The 16,662-nt window shown below is 43.2% G+C and overlaps 1 protein-coding gene across 1 annotated transcript; it reads right to left on the bottom strand.

Annotated features, from left to right (window-relative positions):
• Window positions 1–5,284: 5,284 nt before the first annotated feature.
• Window positions 5,285–15,122, bottom strand: LOC311089375 (uncharacterized protein). Its single transcript, XM_084124031.1, has 6 exons — window positions 14,798–15,122; window positions 12,857–13,180; window positions 12,421–12,759; window positions 11,863–11,937; window positions 5,887–5,967; window positions 5,285–5,775 (listed from the first exon to the last, which is right to left on the bottom strand). The coding sequence occupies exons 1-6, from the start codon at window positions 14,856–14,858 to the stop codon at window positions 5,720–5,722; spliced, it is 936 nt and encodes a 311-aa protein (XP_083980157.1). The 5' UTR covers window positions 14,859–15,122; the 3' UTR covers window positions 5,285–5,719.
• Window positions 15,123–16,662: the final 1,540 nt, after the last annotated feature.

The following is a 16,662-nucleotide window of genomic DNA, read 5'->3' as shown; positions in this document are numbered from 1 at the left end:
AAACATCCTCATATACCCGGGACATGCAGCATCTGCTCTCCACACGATGGCAGTCCTGCAGGTCTTCCAGACTCGACTACTGAGGTCCCTGGATGAGGAGGGCCGGACCCAGAGTCCTTCCGTAAACTGTGCAACTCCTAAAAAGGTCGCCCAAGGAATTGCCCCGAACCGCTGCTTCTGCAGAGGCCGCACAAGAAGTCCTGCTACTGTGCGCAGATGGCCCCTCATCAAGAAGGACGCCCGGCAGATAAAAAGACGCAGCATTCCTGATGTTCGTGCCAGGAGGAAAAGACTGTGAACGTCGGTCTGTGAACGACGGAGGACCAGCGACAAAGAGAGTGTGTTCTCGCTCAGAGTTCCCTCGGCGGCCAGCGGAGAACCTCGAGAATGTTTGTTTAAGTGTTGTATTGAAACCGATGTGTTCTGTAGCAATAAACATAAAACATTCTGTGCCTCATCAAAAGAGCTCTTTTCCTCCTCTGACTCAATAGTAAGACGAGTGACTATATAAGCGAAACCTTTCCCCCGGGAGATATTTGGTAGAGCGGAAGCTCGGCTCAACTCCAGCTCACCTGTCACCTGTCATTCTTTTAGGAGGCAATGTTACGTAATGTTTAAAATAGATTATTTTAGAGAAAAATATCCTCAGAAGTCACGCTTTAAGGGTAATAGAAGCCGACGGAAAGAGAGATCGAGATGAACGGGAAAAGTTAGAAATACACATGAAAGAAGAATGAAACTATCTGGATTAAGGCCAAATAAAACATGATGAAACTGACAATTTATTTAATTTAAACAGTTTATTGAAAAGCTGAATAATGATTATTTGTGGCTTTGTTTCTGCAAGGCCGGGTTTTTTGTTTTTCTTGCTTTTTTTTCTATTTCTTATGTCATCTGAGTCATTGCCCTATTGAATCCTGATCTGTCCCTGCTGTGGATGCTCTGTCTGTTGTTTGGACATGGCGAGCCAATCATTTACATTTAGTCATTTAGCAGATGCCTTTGTCCAAAGCGACTTACAAATGAGGAATAAAGAAAAGCACAAGTCATCATGAAGAGGCAAAAACAACGCAAGAAGTGCTCAAAATACAAAGTTCAGGCACTGCTTAGAGTAGCATACTGTAAGTCAGACAAGGGAGGATTAAAGGAAAAGAAAATAATTATTTTGCTCACGGAAGAGATGAGTTTTCAGCTGTCTTTTGAATGTTGTCAGGGATTCTGCATTCCGGATGAGGGTGGGGAGATCATTCCACCAGCAAGGAACCGTGAATGAGAATGTTCTGGAGAGTGATTTTTTAGCTTATCATCTGGTTAAAATGCGAGAAAGAGCTGTGTGTCATCAGCATAGCAATGGTAAGAGAAACCATGTATGATTGGTCCCAGTGATGTGGTGTAGATGGAGAAGAGGAGGGGTCCAAGCACTGAACCCTGGGGAACCCTGTGGTCAGCTGATGTGCTCTGGATACCTCGCCTCTCCATGCGACCCTGAAGGATCTACCTGTGAGATAGGACTCAAACCAGTGGAGAGGAGTACCTGTGATACTCAGGGATGAGAGGGAGGACAGAAGGATCTGATGATTCACAGTGTTGAAGGCAGCAGATCCAGGAGAATGAGAACTGATGATTTGGAAGCAGCCTTCGCGATCCGCAGGGCTTCTGTGACCGACAGTAATGCCGTCTCGGTTGAATGCCCTTTCTTGAAGCCAGATTGGTTGACATCCAGCTGGTTGTTCTGAGACAGGAAAGATTATACTTGGTTGAAAGAAACTCGTTCAAGTGTTTTCGCTATGAATGGTAGCAGAGAGACAGATCTGTAACTCTCTCTGAGTGATGTGTTTAGTGTTGTTTTTTTTAAAGCAGTGGAGTTACCCGAGCCTGCTTGAATGCTGTAGGGGAAATGCCAGTATGGAGGGATGAGTTGATGATGTGTGTGAGTGCTGGTAGAAGTGTGGGAGAGACGGCTTGTAGAAGGTGTGAGGGGATGGGGTCTAGAGGGCAGGTGGTAGGATGACTGGAGATTAGGCCCAAACTCGAGGCACGATGCGTCCACTGAAAGAGCAGATCAGACAGATCGCCAACTCTCTGGACCGATGCCAGAACCAGCAGAAGGGCCGTCTTTAAATTCATCAACTGGGTTCAGAGATGATCACGGCTCTATTGTGATCAAACTGTGAGTTCACTCACTCAGCAGTAACATGTTTCCAGACCTCAACAGTGAGATCACAGCTATGAAAACACTACGGAAATCATGTAATGTCACACTAAGAGCACAGCCCACAGACACCTCGCTGTACAGAGAAATCTATTTATTATAAAGATTCTCATCATCTGGCAATGGAATTTTGCCAAATAAGAAATTGAATGGCTTAGATCAGAACTATTTCACAATGACAGTATGTATGAAGCCAGAGTCAAAATTAATCTCTGAAAGTTTTGTCTGTTTTCTCACCTGAACTATTCACAGTGTATGTGTCTGTGGTCTTGACTTTTATTTTATTTTCAATTGCTATTTGAGTTTTACTATTTTATTTAAAACTACTTAATGTTTCTATTTCACTTACAAGACTTTGTGGTTATTTTAGTCTGTTCATAAGCACACCAATATTGAGATAAGGGTTTATTGAAATAAAGTTAATAATATTCAGAGGTTACTTAGAGAGATCTAATAATAAACTAACCCAGGACCCCTCCCGCTTAAATCTAAGGGAGAGGGCGCTACATGTGTATATGTTAAAGTATCATGAACAATGTAATACACGTTGGCGCTGTCACACTCCTGACAATCTGAGTGTGTAAATCATGCTAAAGTTGATATTTATTGACACTATACCACAGTTAAGTGTCTTTACATGTGTGTGAAACATGTGCATATTGTGAACCGCACTGGCTCAACACACATCTACTCTGAACACAAGGATATTCTTTTGCACACGAGAGCATTACTGTTAGTTTCACTTCCTTATTTTAGCAGTTTCCTGCATGCCGTTAAATTCTAGAAATAAAATCATTATATTATTAGTGATAAAATTGTTCTGTTACTTAAAAGTTATCCACTATCCATGCCTCCTGAATTATGAAACAGTTTTTAAAGTATTTTAAAAGTAATTATTAGCATCAGTTCCAGTTTGGTCAAACAAAAAGTATATGCACACACTACATGAGTGTCTCTAAAGAAGAGATTAATCTGTCTCAGGGAGTGTTTCTACACATGCAGGGGCGTCGCACCCATGGGGGATTTCTCACTTTTCCCGGTGAGAGGGTTCAACACCCGCACTTTTTCAGCAGTTTTGCACAAACGCCTGACTACAGTCGCTCCTCCGTTTCTCTGGTCGCTCTGTGTCTGCGCTCGCTGCGGCTGCCTCCTCTCCCCCTCCCTCTCAAACATGACACCGGCTTTGAGTGTGACCGGCTGATAATTGGCTGTTCTCCCTTAAGTCCCACCTCTCTTGGTGTGTTAGATTTATCGGTCAGCTCGTGCTGAGGAGGCGAGAACTTATGGTTATGGTTATTTACATCTCCCTTTTCCAGGTACTTTGAATTAGTGTTTATGCTTTCGAGGTTTTTAAATAAGCTTGATATGTGTTTGGGAAGATATTTTGTTTATGTTTTGTTGACATGTCAAGAATTTCGGTATTATATTTTGTCTTTTAGACTAATGTTAATTAGTTCAGCTTGCATTGTTCAGAATGAAGTACAGCTTCCAGTCTAGTACTGAAATTGTTGCTGTTCTTCAAGGGATGACCCCAGAGGTCCGTGGTCTCTTTGACCAAGTTGCCCGACTCCTCCTAGTTGTGCCTGTGTCATCAGCAGAGTCAGAAAGGAGTTTCAGCAGCCTCCGGAGGCTGAAAACATGGCTACGCAGCACCATGAGCCAAACCCGCCTCAACAGTGTTGCTGTGTGCCATGTACATAAAGACAAGCTGGACAGGGTAAACAGAAAAAAGATTGCTGAACAGTTTGTCTCCTGTAAGGAGGGCAGAAAGAGCACTTTTGGTTCATTTAAATGAGAGGTAGTTGGTCATATGTTCATTGGTCAGTTGGTTGTTGTTGTTGGTTGCATTTATATATATATATATATATATATATATATATATATATATATATATATATATATATTTATTTTTTATTTTATTTTTTTTATCAGGTGTAGTGGAGTATTTCCATGACGTGATGCACTTTTTAACCCAACTAGCCATCTGTGTGACACTTTTTCTTAAAAACACAGCATGCAGGGTAAATCCACACACACACAAACACACACACACATGCATGCACAGACAGATAAACAGCTTTCTTAAGACAAAAGACCTGATGAAGAATACAGCAAGCAAGTCATCATGAAGAGGCAAAAACAACGCAAGAAGTACTCAAAATACAAAGTTCAGGCACTGCTTAGCGTAGCATAAGTCAGACAAGGGAGGATTAAAAGAAAAGAAAATAATTATTTTGGGCCTATCAGGGCACCTGTGATGTCATCTGACTGCTGTAGCCAATCAGAAATCTAATTTCTTCTTTCTTGCACTGCTCGCCTAACAGACATTTCTTGCTGGATGAAGGACCTTCAACTAAACCTTGCTGAGACAGAACTGCTCCTGGTCTCGGCCAACCCAACACTTCATCACAACTTCTCCATTCAGCTATATCGATCAGTTGAACTTCACAGACCACAGTGCTAGAACTGCAGATTAGCCTTATACAACATTAGGAGGATCAGGCCCTTCCTATCGGAGCTTCACAACTGCTTGTCCAAGTGCTTGTTCTCTCCAGACTGGACAATTGCTCTCTCCTTCCAGCATCACTGTCAAACCTCTGCAACTGATCCAGATGCTGCAGCAAGAGTGTTTATCGAGCCGAAGAGACGCACGTCACTCCTCTCCTCATAAACCTGCACTGGTTTCCAACAGCTGCTCACACCAGATTCAAGGCCCTGATGTTTTCCTACAGATCAACCACTGGCTCTGCTCCTCTATACCTAAACTCACTACTCCAGACCGATGTGTCTCCAGAAGCTTGTGCTCTGCAAGTGAACGGTGTCTTGTGGTGCATCATCTCAAAGAGACACAGAATCACTTTCACAGACCTTCACCTGGACTGTTCCTGCTGGAGGAACGACCTGCCGAACTCAACCTGAGCTGATGAGGCTTTAGCCATCTTCAAGAAACGGCTGAAAACACATATATTTCATCAACACTCGACCCATTAATACTCACACTTACTATTCTATATTATGATACATTACGAGCTCATGAAGGGGAACAAACATCTCAGGAAAGGAGACTTATTAAACACAACTGCAGAGGTTTTATTAAGAAAATTAGTAGCAATCATTCAAAATGAAAAAAGATGCTAAAAAACAGGAATGAACAGACAAGATCCAAGAATCCTCAAATCAGCTCCATCACACAGAACAGAGAGAGATTATACAGTCTGAGTCTGTCCATTACTGTATTAATATTATATTTAAAGCAGTTTACATATGAAGCACAAGAAAATGACTTTCAACACTGTAGGCAAATATATCCATAAAATCCATATAAATGAAAATAAATCTGGCTTTTTATATGTAAAAAAACACATTTTAATCTTGATTATGTCACTATAAGTGCTCAAAGTTTTTTCTCTGTTTTCTGAGAAGAAGAAAATAAAACAATGAACAATCCTCTGTAAGTTTTTGCTATTGTAAATATTGCTGCAGATTGGCTCTAAACTCATCAGTATTTTATTCTAATATTGTCGGCATCTCTATTTCCTCTGGGTGCTTCGAGTCCTTCCTCCCTGCAAAATAAAAGCATTGACTGACCTCTCGTATGTGTTTTTATCATGATTGCAGATTGTTCCAGATCAGATGAGTGTGAATCATCAGATTGTGTGCGGCTCAAAACTCACCAGCTCTTCTTGCACAGATGATCTGAAGAAGAATCACAGTAGGAGCAGCAAACACTGCGATCTCAACAATAATCACAATCACTGCAGGAAACATGAGAGGAAGAAGAGAAACTGTACATGACTGAAGTCAAGGGTATCAACAGTTCCCTTTCGTTCGGGAAATCCTACGTCTCGTCGGAGGAGTTTCCAACGAATTGGGATCACGCTAGGGAGACCAACTGCCTTCGAGTGAATTAAAACGAGCCAATGAACATTGGCATGCAACATTTTCATTCCGCGTCCCGCCTCGCAGCGCGGGTATAAAGGCGGAAGCAAGCGCATACACAAATTGCTTTCTGGTTCGGAGCCGACCGGTTGTGTCCTCTGAGTGAATGAGCGTTTGGATAGTGTTTTCCGTGAGCTCAACGAGTCTTCTGTTTCGAGACCTCTCTGTGTTGGTGTTACGGTGCGGCAGTGATCTTCGCGATCTCCCGGATATCAACTGTCACTTCATGAGCGATCTGCTTCTTTCAAAGAGCTGTTGTCACTGCTGGTATCTGGTTGTGTGCACACAGTGGGTTTGCAGTTTCCCCGCTGCGTTGCCGCGTTGATCCCTGCGTGCTTCAGCACACTAAGAGAGCGTTTTCTGAAAGAGTAACACGAGTGAAGATCGCATCCTTTTCAGGATGACGTTTCACCCGTGTGTTTCTGGATGCGGTCGTTTCCTGTCCTCATTTGACGGCCACAATCACTGTTTCACATGCCTGGGCTAATTAGCGTGTTGAGACTGCGTTCGTGGGTGGTTCATGTTCTCTCATGAGAGCATGACCACGTCGGCACGTTGTTCATCTCTCCTTTCTCGTAAAGGCTTGAGCCGCTCAGCGTGCCGTGTGCCGTCGAGCTGCCGGCTGACAGCACGGGTTGTCACGGCAACCCAGCGCGCGTCGTTCGGCACTCTAGATGCGTGGTCGAGACTCGTGTGCCTCAACGAGGTGGAGTCCCTTTGCTTATTCCCCGATCTACTTTCTCTTCTGGTGATCTGAGGATTACAGTGAGTGTACCACTCACTCCTCTAGCGCATCGCAACCATGCTGAGACTGCGTTCGTGGGTGGTTTATGCTCTTTCATGAGAGCATGACCACATTGGCACGTTATTCGTTTTGCCTTTTTCATGAAGGCTTTAGCCCTCAGCGTGCCGTGTGTCAGCGATGGCCATGTTCACTGTCTTGCATGCCTGGCAGCTTCGGATGGTATTCTGGTCCTTCTCATGAGGGACCAAGCATTTCATTCGGGGCTCCAGGGGAGGATCAGATGTCGATCGTTACATCGGAGAGAGGGCTGTTATACTCTGGAAATGAAGCTGATGCTGAGTTCCCACTAGAATGGTGTAGCGACTATGGCTCGATGGGTAAAAATGGACTTTTAATTTATATACTAATTAAAAGTGAAAACACTTTCTAATTCCCACAGACTTGGCAAAGTCTGTAACTGAACCCCCTTTTACGACTCACTTCCCCCTTTCCACAGTGGGAGCTTCAAAGACATTACTGACATTCCGATCTCAACAGAAAACCCGCTCTGAATCACACACACACCAAACCACTCTGAAACTCCTAAAACACAAGTTACACACACGCATGAATCATTATCAAAATGTTTTTATGTAGTTTTCTTGTTTATGGGATGTGATGGGATAAATTGAGATATTTATGCCCTTCTGCAGATGTAATGGACACGTGTGTTGATACATTTGAGATGTATCTGTTTCATTAACTGATATTAATGTCGGGTGTGATATCCTACTGATCGTAATGAGCTTCCTGATACAGAAATAGAAACTATATTCCGCACAAATGTTTATTCCTAGACATAATGTGGTATTAAAGTTTTAATGCATTTTTCTGTGTACGATCAGAAGAGGCGTTCCTTCACAAACAATGAAACGCTCCCGCCTCAGAACCGAAAGATTTTATTGGGTCCCGTCATCAAACAGGGCGTTACCCCGCGCTGCTTTAAAACCACAACACAAGCAGACGTCTCTCTCTCTCTGCTCTCATGCACTCTCACCCTCGTGACTCCGAACTCTGAACTCTGCACTCTCACCCCTCCCTGCAACACGAGCAGCGGAGCGAGAGAAGGCACAAGGCCTTCATCCAAACGAACCGCGGATGTAAAAATCCAGTCTCGTCCTGTAACCAAGTTTTCTCGCCCTTCCCGCACCGGGAAGAGACCTCCGTACCTCTCGGTAATGTTACATTCAGTAAACTTTTAAGAACTTCACGCGAAACGCAAGCCTACAAATCGATGAGACACGGTCCAGCCAAGATACGCACGTGGTCCCGAAGCCAGCTTCACACAGACAAAGGAACAGAATCGCAAGTATCAAATGATCTCTCTCGAAGCGGCTTTCACAGTTGTCTCTTAAAAGGTTCTGTTTGTAAATTACCATACTTTTTCCCTCACTTTCTTCCTATTTTCATTCTGATCAAGTCATGTTTTATGTTTGTTTGTTTAAACGTTCGTGGGTCTTGTGTAATTTTACGTACGTAGATTAGCCTATATTACTTCCTATATGCATATAATCCTTTGTGTGTAATTTTTGATTAAATAAATCCTTTATACTTTGACTGACTCTGTGTTACAATCCCACCAATGTAATTGTCAATGAAATTGCGATAAGATCTGGCTACTAGCTCTTTATTTTAATTCATAAACCCAGCAATTTGCATCCACGGCCAGGAGAGAATTTGTCTGAGGTTTGATAATATAAATATTCCTTCTTAACTGGTATAATCAAAGCATTCGCTGGTCGAATGACTGATGAGAGACCAGTTATAGAACGAAATATTTTTGATAATTAGCAGGTAATGTAATAGCATATGTGAAATTTATGAATTATGACTGAGTTATGATTTTAATATTTCCCCAAATTTCCTTACTGCTCGAGCTAATATTTCATATATGACCTAATTACGATTGTTACCATAAACGCTACAATGATGTGTGTACTCATGCTGAATCAGATTCAGACTTGACAGCCACACTTTCCCGGGCTACTCTGCATTTAAGCTGTGCAACACTTAAATGCCTTGCCCGTGCCTGCCCGGATGTGTGTGAAAAACTTGCAGTATGGAAGTAATAATGGCAGCCAAACATGCCAAAATCTGCATAAAAGTTTTTCCTCTCTCACTACCCTTGGTGGTGAGGCGGCTTTGTTAATTGCAGACTGCCTCAGTGCACAAGGGTAGTTCTGAGTCGAGGTGGAGCTGCGCATAGTGACTGACCGTGACAAAGTTACAGTGCTGGCCCTCAGTCAGACGATGTCCACACTGGTGGTCCAGAAGCGCATAAAAAAAAACCAAAAAAAAAACAGCCCGCTCGCAGTTCGTCTACCCCCCCAGCAAGAGGGAGGGAAGCGACCCTGAGACGGGCGACCCACGTATCGGCACCACTCCTTCCCCCGGAGGAGGGCTGGGTGAGAATCTTATTTCTGTTCCGCCGCTGGTCAACCAGTCAGCGGTACCCACAATTTTCAATATAAGAGCAGTTCCACCTCCTCTGGGTCACACACGGTCGAGACTGGCGAGTCAAGGACGACGCTCATTTGCCTCGCTACTCCCAGTCTCCCCGTCCAAGAGGGCCAGAATGACAGTGCGCGCCGCCACGTTGCCTCGCTGCTCTCATTCCCCTCGCCCCAGCGCTCAGATGGCAGTGACGCTGCTATGGCCTCGTCACTCTCGTCTCTTGCTGGGTAAGAAAATGGTCGAGACTGGCAGTCAAGGACGACGCTCAATTGCCTCGCCACTCCCAGTCTCTCCCGTCCAAGAGGGTCAGAATGACAGTGTGCGCCGCCACGTTGCCTCGCTGCTCTCATTCCTCTCGCCCCAGCGCTCAGATGGCAGTGACACCGCTACGGCCTCGTCACTCTCGTCTCCCGCTGGGCAAGGAGGTGCGGAAACCAGGACTCAACGCCCCTGGGCCTCGCTCCTCGTTTCCCCTCCTTCCTTCGCCTCGGGGCAGCCCTCCAGCCGAGATGAGGTCTGGGTTCTACAGCCCTTACTTCATTGTACCCAAGAAAGGCGGTGGGTTACGGCCAATCCTGGACCTGTGAGTTTTGAATCGGGCCCTGCACAAGCTCCCGTTCAAAATGCTCATGCAGAAACGCATCTTCGAATGCATCCGTCCCCGGGATTGGTTTGCAGCGATCGACCTGAAGGACGTGTACTTTCATGTCTCGATCCTCCCTCGACACAGACCGTTTCTTCGGTTTGCGTCCGAGGGTCGAGCATATCAGTACAAGGTCCTTCCCTTCGGGCTGGCCCTGTCACCCCGTGTCTTCACGAAAGTCGCGGAGGCGGCCATTGTTCCCATGAGAGAATCTCGACGACTGGCTCATAATAGCTCACTCGCGGGATCTGTTGTGCGAACACAGGGACATGGTGCTTCGGCATCTCAGTCTGTTGGGGCTTCAGGTCAACTGGGACAAGAGCAAACTCTGCCCCACGCAGAGGATCTCTTTTCTCGGTATGGAGTTGGACTCGATCGCTCAGACCGCGCGCCTCACGGAGGAGCGCGTCCAGTCAGTGCTCAACTGCCTCAAGTCCTTTCAAGGCAGGTCAGCGGTCCCACTGAAACAGTTTCAGAGGCTCCTGGGGCATATGGCAGCCGCAGTAACGCCCCTCGGTCTGCTCCATATGAGACCGCTTCAGCGCTGGCTTCACGATCGAGTCCCAAGATGGGCGTGGCAGAACGGCATGTTCCGGGTGAACATCACCCCGCACTGTCGCCAAACCTTCAGTCCTTGGTCAGACCCTGCGTTTCTACGGGCCGGAGTGCCCTTAGTCCAGGTGTCCAGGCATGCTGTGGTTTTCACAGATGCTTCTGCCAACGGCTGGGGGGCCACGTACAACGGGCATGCAGTTTCGGGTCTGTGGGCGGGGCTCCAACTGCATTGGCACATCAATTGCCTAGAATTGCAAGCAGTACGCTTAGCTTTGTGCCGCCTCAGAGGCTTACTTCGTCACAGGCATGTACTGGTCTGTACGGACAGCACTGCGACCGTTGCGTACATCAACCGCCAAGGTGGTCTACGCTCCCGTCGTATGTCGCGACTCGCCCGCCATCTCCTCCTTTGGAGTCAGAAGCATCTGAGGTTGCTTCGAGCCATTCATATACAGCCCCTCCTTGGCCGATTCCTCTGAGGAAAGACCTTCTCTCTCAGAGACGGAGCACTCTATGGCACCCGCGTCCAGACCTCTGGAAACTCCATGTGTGGTCCCTGGACGGGACGCGGAGGTTCTAGGTGGCCTACCACAGGCTGTGGTAGACACCATCGCTTCCGCTAGAGCCCCCTCTACGAGGCGCCTCTATGCGTTGAAGTGGAACCTATTCGTCGGTTAGTGTTCTTCCCGCCGGGAAAGCATCCTCCATGATACGGTTACCCCCCGGGTTAACCAGTGTCTTCCCATCGACAGAGTCTGCTCTGTCGTCTCTGCTGAGTACGCTCCCACCCTCCGGGCTGGGACTACCTCAGAGACTTCCATGTGTTCACTACCCTACGGGCTAGTCCACATGTGTATTCCTAGTGCATCCCAATTCATTGGAAACTCCTCCGATGAGACGTAGGAGTTCCCGAACGAAAGGGAACGTCTCGGTTACGTATGGTAACCCTCGTTCCCTGAGTAGGGAACGGAGACGTCTCGTCCCGTCGCCATGGTTGCTGTACCTTCGCGGAGGATCGGACACCGTTCGGCTCCTCAGCGTAAAGCCATTTGTGTATGCGCTTGCTTCCGCCTTTATACCCGCGCTGCGAGGCGGGACGCGGAATGCAAATGTTGCATGCCAATGTTCATTGGCTCGTTTTAATTCATTCGAAGGCAGTTGCTACTCAGGGAACGAGGGTTACCATACATAACCGAGACGTTATTGATGAAGCATTTACAGACTGACTGATAGTTTAATATTATAAAGCTGTCAGTATAAATGAACGTGTCGTACCTCTGTATAATGATCCAGCAGTCACACAGACTTCAGTAGTCGCTGTAGTTCGGCTTGATTTCTTCTCAGCACCATCTGTAGGACATTAACATCATATTTTCATATCGATCATGATATGCAGTTTGTGTTCCATCATCACAGTTTACAGTGGCAGTAGTTGAGAAGAGACTGTACTGTATTACTGTATAACTGTATTAATGTGTTACTGTATAATTTATTATTATTATTATTAATTTATTCCTGGTTTATATGAGAGTGAAACACAGTTGAGCTTCTGCAAATAAACCTTCAGCTTGAATGAAGGACATAAGCCTTATAATTCCTAAAACCGACCTCCTACATGGGTCATACTAGGCTTTAATACACTCGTCTGATTTATGCAATATATCATGTATGACCCATGTAGGAGGCCAATATTGGGAATTATAAGGATTGTTATGCAGTTTATGACTTTGACCACTAATATTTTACAACTCCAAAACGTATGAAGCCATCAGAAAGAGTAGAGCCAATCTGTGGAAGTTTTCACAAATCTGTCAGAAAAGAGTGTTTTCTCACCTGAATACTTGACAGTGTATCTGACTGAGGTCTCGAGTTGATTTCCCAGAGTAAGATGACATCTCCACTCTCTGTTGTCATCTTCATTCAGGAGTGTTGTAGTCAGAGTGATGATACAGCGATATTGATCTGATGATAATAATACCTGATATCTGGAGTCTGTCTTCAGATCAACACCAGTCTGATTCACCCACAACAGCTCAAGTCCCTCAGAACTGACCAAATAATCACAGTCGACTGAATACAACTGACAGGAGATAGTCACAGAGCGGCCTGGACTGATCTCAGTCTGTGATGATGAAGATGATGATGATGATGATGATGATGGAGACACTGAAACTGAACACAAGACACAAATCACAGACTCTTCAATCATCATCTGAGTTTAAAGGGAGAATCTGCCCTTTTTAAATTGATCACATAATCATAAATTTACCATGAAGAACATTCAGATAAACAGTTGCATCAGGTCCTTGTTGCTCTGCATTTACATATTGTCTGCATCTATATAATCCATAATCTTCTACTGTGACGTTCTTGATGTTCAGAGAGCAGTCGGACTCCAGACTCAGTTTCTCATGTCTCTCTGTGTCTTTATTCTTTATCCCTCCAGTAATCAGTTCAACTAATGAATAACCTGAATCACTGATTCTGTCAAAGTAGATCCATGTAGTTGATTTGCAGTCAGAAAGAGCTTTATTACAGGACAGAGAGACATTTTCACCAGAACTGATGAACACATGATCCACTCCACTGGTTCCTGAAACACAGTATATCTCAGTGATCATTATGATATATATTATGTTAAGTAAACATGCAATTTATTCTTTTATTATGCCTCATATACATGGGCTGATATGATATTAATCACCAATGTAGTTTTAGAAATGAAATATTGATGCAATTTATTCTGTATTAATCTGTGATTCTCATATATAAATTATGTATGTTACTAACTAACTATATAAACTATTAGAATAGAGTGTTGTATAAGAAAAGACACTGTAACTTGTTTTGTAAGAGGTTTTTATTGGAATCTGTTTCATTAGGAAGAGACAATACAAATGGTTTATTAAGAATGAGACGATGCAACTTGTTTTTGTAAAAGTCCTTTTATTGGAAACTGGTTTATTAAGAACAAGACAGTACAACTTGTTTGGTAAGAGCCTTTATTGTGAAATTGATTTATTAAGAAAGACAATGGAGACGATTTTGTAAAGGTCTTTATTATTGAACTGTTGTATTCAGAAAAACTTTGCATCTTGTTTTTGTAATAAACTTTTTATTGTAATAATGCATGCAAGAAACGACAATAATGTACTCATGTTAAAGCATTTAATCAATAGATAGAAGTAACATTAAGTAGTGAAAAGCATGTAACTTAGCAAAGTAGAAATGGCAAGCATTACCCGTTTGATGAGGAGCATGAGACGCAGGAGAAAGGCAGAGGGTCCAGAGCAGCAAACAAAGGAGAACAAAGGAAAGAGCTTTATATATGGAGTTTAGAAGGGGGTTTCCAGAACGGAGGACAGTTCAACACTTCGGATTGGACAGATTGTCTGTAAAGGACTGAATCGGTGTGGAGGGCGTGTGGACTATAAAAAGTATTGTAAAGAATGTCAACGTCAGACGCTGTTTCACCAAGGACGGCCTCTCCGGTGTTAGATGCCTTGCCATTGCGCCTCATGAAGATGGAAGCTTGTAAATTATTTGGTTTGGATTTGCTTTTATTTTTATTTTATATATAAGTACCTTTTATGTAAACTAGTTAACCTGTATTTAATAAAAAAATTACATTTAATTGAAATTAAGAAGCTCGCCTGCCTTAACTCTCTGTTTTACCAAATATTGAGCTGAACTAAACCACGGAGCAGTCTTTCGACTGAATTGTAAGTATGGAAATTTATATACTTATTGTTTAGAACGAATTCGACTGACTTTACCTAACCTGAGAATAAACAAAATAAGGTAGAAGGTGTCTATATTTAAGACCCAAACAAGGGGTTAAATTAAGCACCATAAAACAATTAATAAATGAAACATAAAACACACCAGCATAAAAAGCAGAAGTTTTAAATCATAGTATTTTTCCTGACTTAAAGCAAACAACACACTCTCCAGAATAAACTATTAGTCTTTATCAGAGAGCTGTTCAAATCACTGACACACTCTTAATATGAAGATAATTCTTCATCATCAGATGTTTGAGTGACACTATGTCCAGTATCAGGAATAATACAGTATGATCTGTGTGTATCAATACACAACTCTGAGATCACAACGTGAATGTGTGCAAGAATAAACTGAGCATGTTCAAATGAACTCTTTCCAGACTAATTCCACTAAATGTCTTTAGAGAAAATACAGATTTCTTTACCTGTGAGAAGTGAAGAGAGAATGATCAGTCCCAGCAGACACAGATCACACTTATCAGCCATTTTCTGTTTCTGTCAGTCTTCCTCTGCATTATATATAGTTACAGCTCCTCCTTTAAACATCATCAGCTCCTCCTGTGGTTATTAACTTCCTCTCATCTGACCAACCGAGTGTTTAAATCCGTTGCTATATAGTGACACTATACCAGTGTAACTTTGTCCTCTCTGTAGATTGGGCTCATATAGACTCTGAACTGTGTACTTTAACACTGAGGATTTTGCTCTGTGGTCTTGAATGGTCTTCACTCTAAGTGACACTCAACTTTCCTCTACAAAACCCCCATGTAATGTGTTGAGTGTTGGATGTAAACCCGGGGTAGGAACTGGTTCATGTAATCTGGATTAATAATCAGATTCCAAATATATAGTACTTATAATTAGATTACATTACATTTTACTTGTAGTCAGACTACAATTACTTTGTGTCACAGACATCACTGGTGAAATAAACATAAAGCCTAATGTTGCAGTGCATGATGGGAACCACCAATCAAAGCTCATCCATGTCTCCCAGCATGCATTGCGGCATGAATAAATTACGCAGATGCAATGTCTTAGTATTTTCATCTTGTGATTTGTTTAGTAGCTTGTTTTGTGATGGTCCAAGATGATCTGTTTATCTGAATATTTTGTTGATTGTCACTGTTGTTGAGACTCGTACACCGATTCTTGATGCGTGTGTGTGTGTGTGTGCATGCGTGTGTCTCGAAGTCACATGTTTTTTTTTTTGTAAACAATTTGCTTATGAATAGCAAATGAAATGAGTTAACTATATAACTCAAGTTTTAATTTACTGCAGATTGTTTTGTAAATGAGGCATAATGTAATGTACAGTTTGTGAAGAAACTTTTGTTGAAACATGAAGCAGCAACTTAATAAAATTATTTAAGTGAATAATTTCATAATGCTTTGTCTGTAAATGATATTCATGTGAATTTCATTACAAATGAATGTTTTCAAAACATGCAATGATAACCAATCATAACAGGGGCCGTTTTACTGTCAAGCCTTAAGGGACACGCCACTAACACAGGGTTTCACACATTTCTGACAGGGTTCAGAATGAAGGATGAAGATAATCATTATTGCTAATATAGCGTATAACTGTTGAGCTAAGTGAACCTGAAGGTAGTGATGGTGAGATGAAGCTTCATGAAGCTTTAAAGCTTTCCAGCCTGATATGTGTAAAAGTGGTTGATTTCTCAATGCAAATATTGTGCAGAAAAAAACCCCAGTGGTGTTATGAAAAATTAATTTTACTTCATGTAATGTGTGTGCTTGCATGACAACAGACAATAGTTTAGTGGAAAATGACTGTATACTTTCTTCAAATGTGAGCTGAAGATCTTTGCAACAAAAGGTGTTACATGTCAACTCCACATCCTGCCATTTCTTAGAAACAGTCCCCCACCCTGATACGTGGTGCCACAGTGACACACTCCCAAAAAGTATTGCTATACCATGATACTCAATATGTTGTCCCACGGTGTCATCAGTCATTTTCCCTGTTGCATGCATAAAATTTAAGGGTTCCCCTACCTGCCAAATCCTACTTTAACCACTGTATGATACAGATCTTCTTTCTGAATGAACATAACAGGAACACAGCAGAGTGAGGTGTGAGGGATGAATAAAAAGGCAGCAGAAAACTCTGAAGTCTGTGTGTGAATGGCCTTCTTGCAAGAATAAAATACTTCAAAGACAAGTGGGTTTGCTTTTCATTGCAGTCTCACCACTAAACAGATCATTTCTGCAACAAGCGGGACAGCACCAACATGTGTGTTAGATGGTTTAAAAAGGCTTGATA

The sequence above is a fragment of the Abramis brama genome (genome assembly GCF_963993115.1).
Source record: "Abramis brama genome assembly, chromosome: 1".
NCBI lineage: Eukaryota > Metazoa > Chordata > Actinopteri > Cypriniformes > Leuciscidae > Abramis > Abramis brama.
This window is presented reverse-complemented; position numbering and strand designations above follow the sequence as displayed.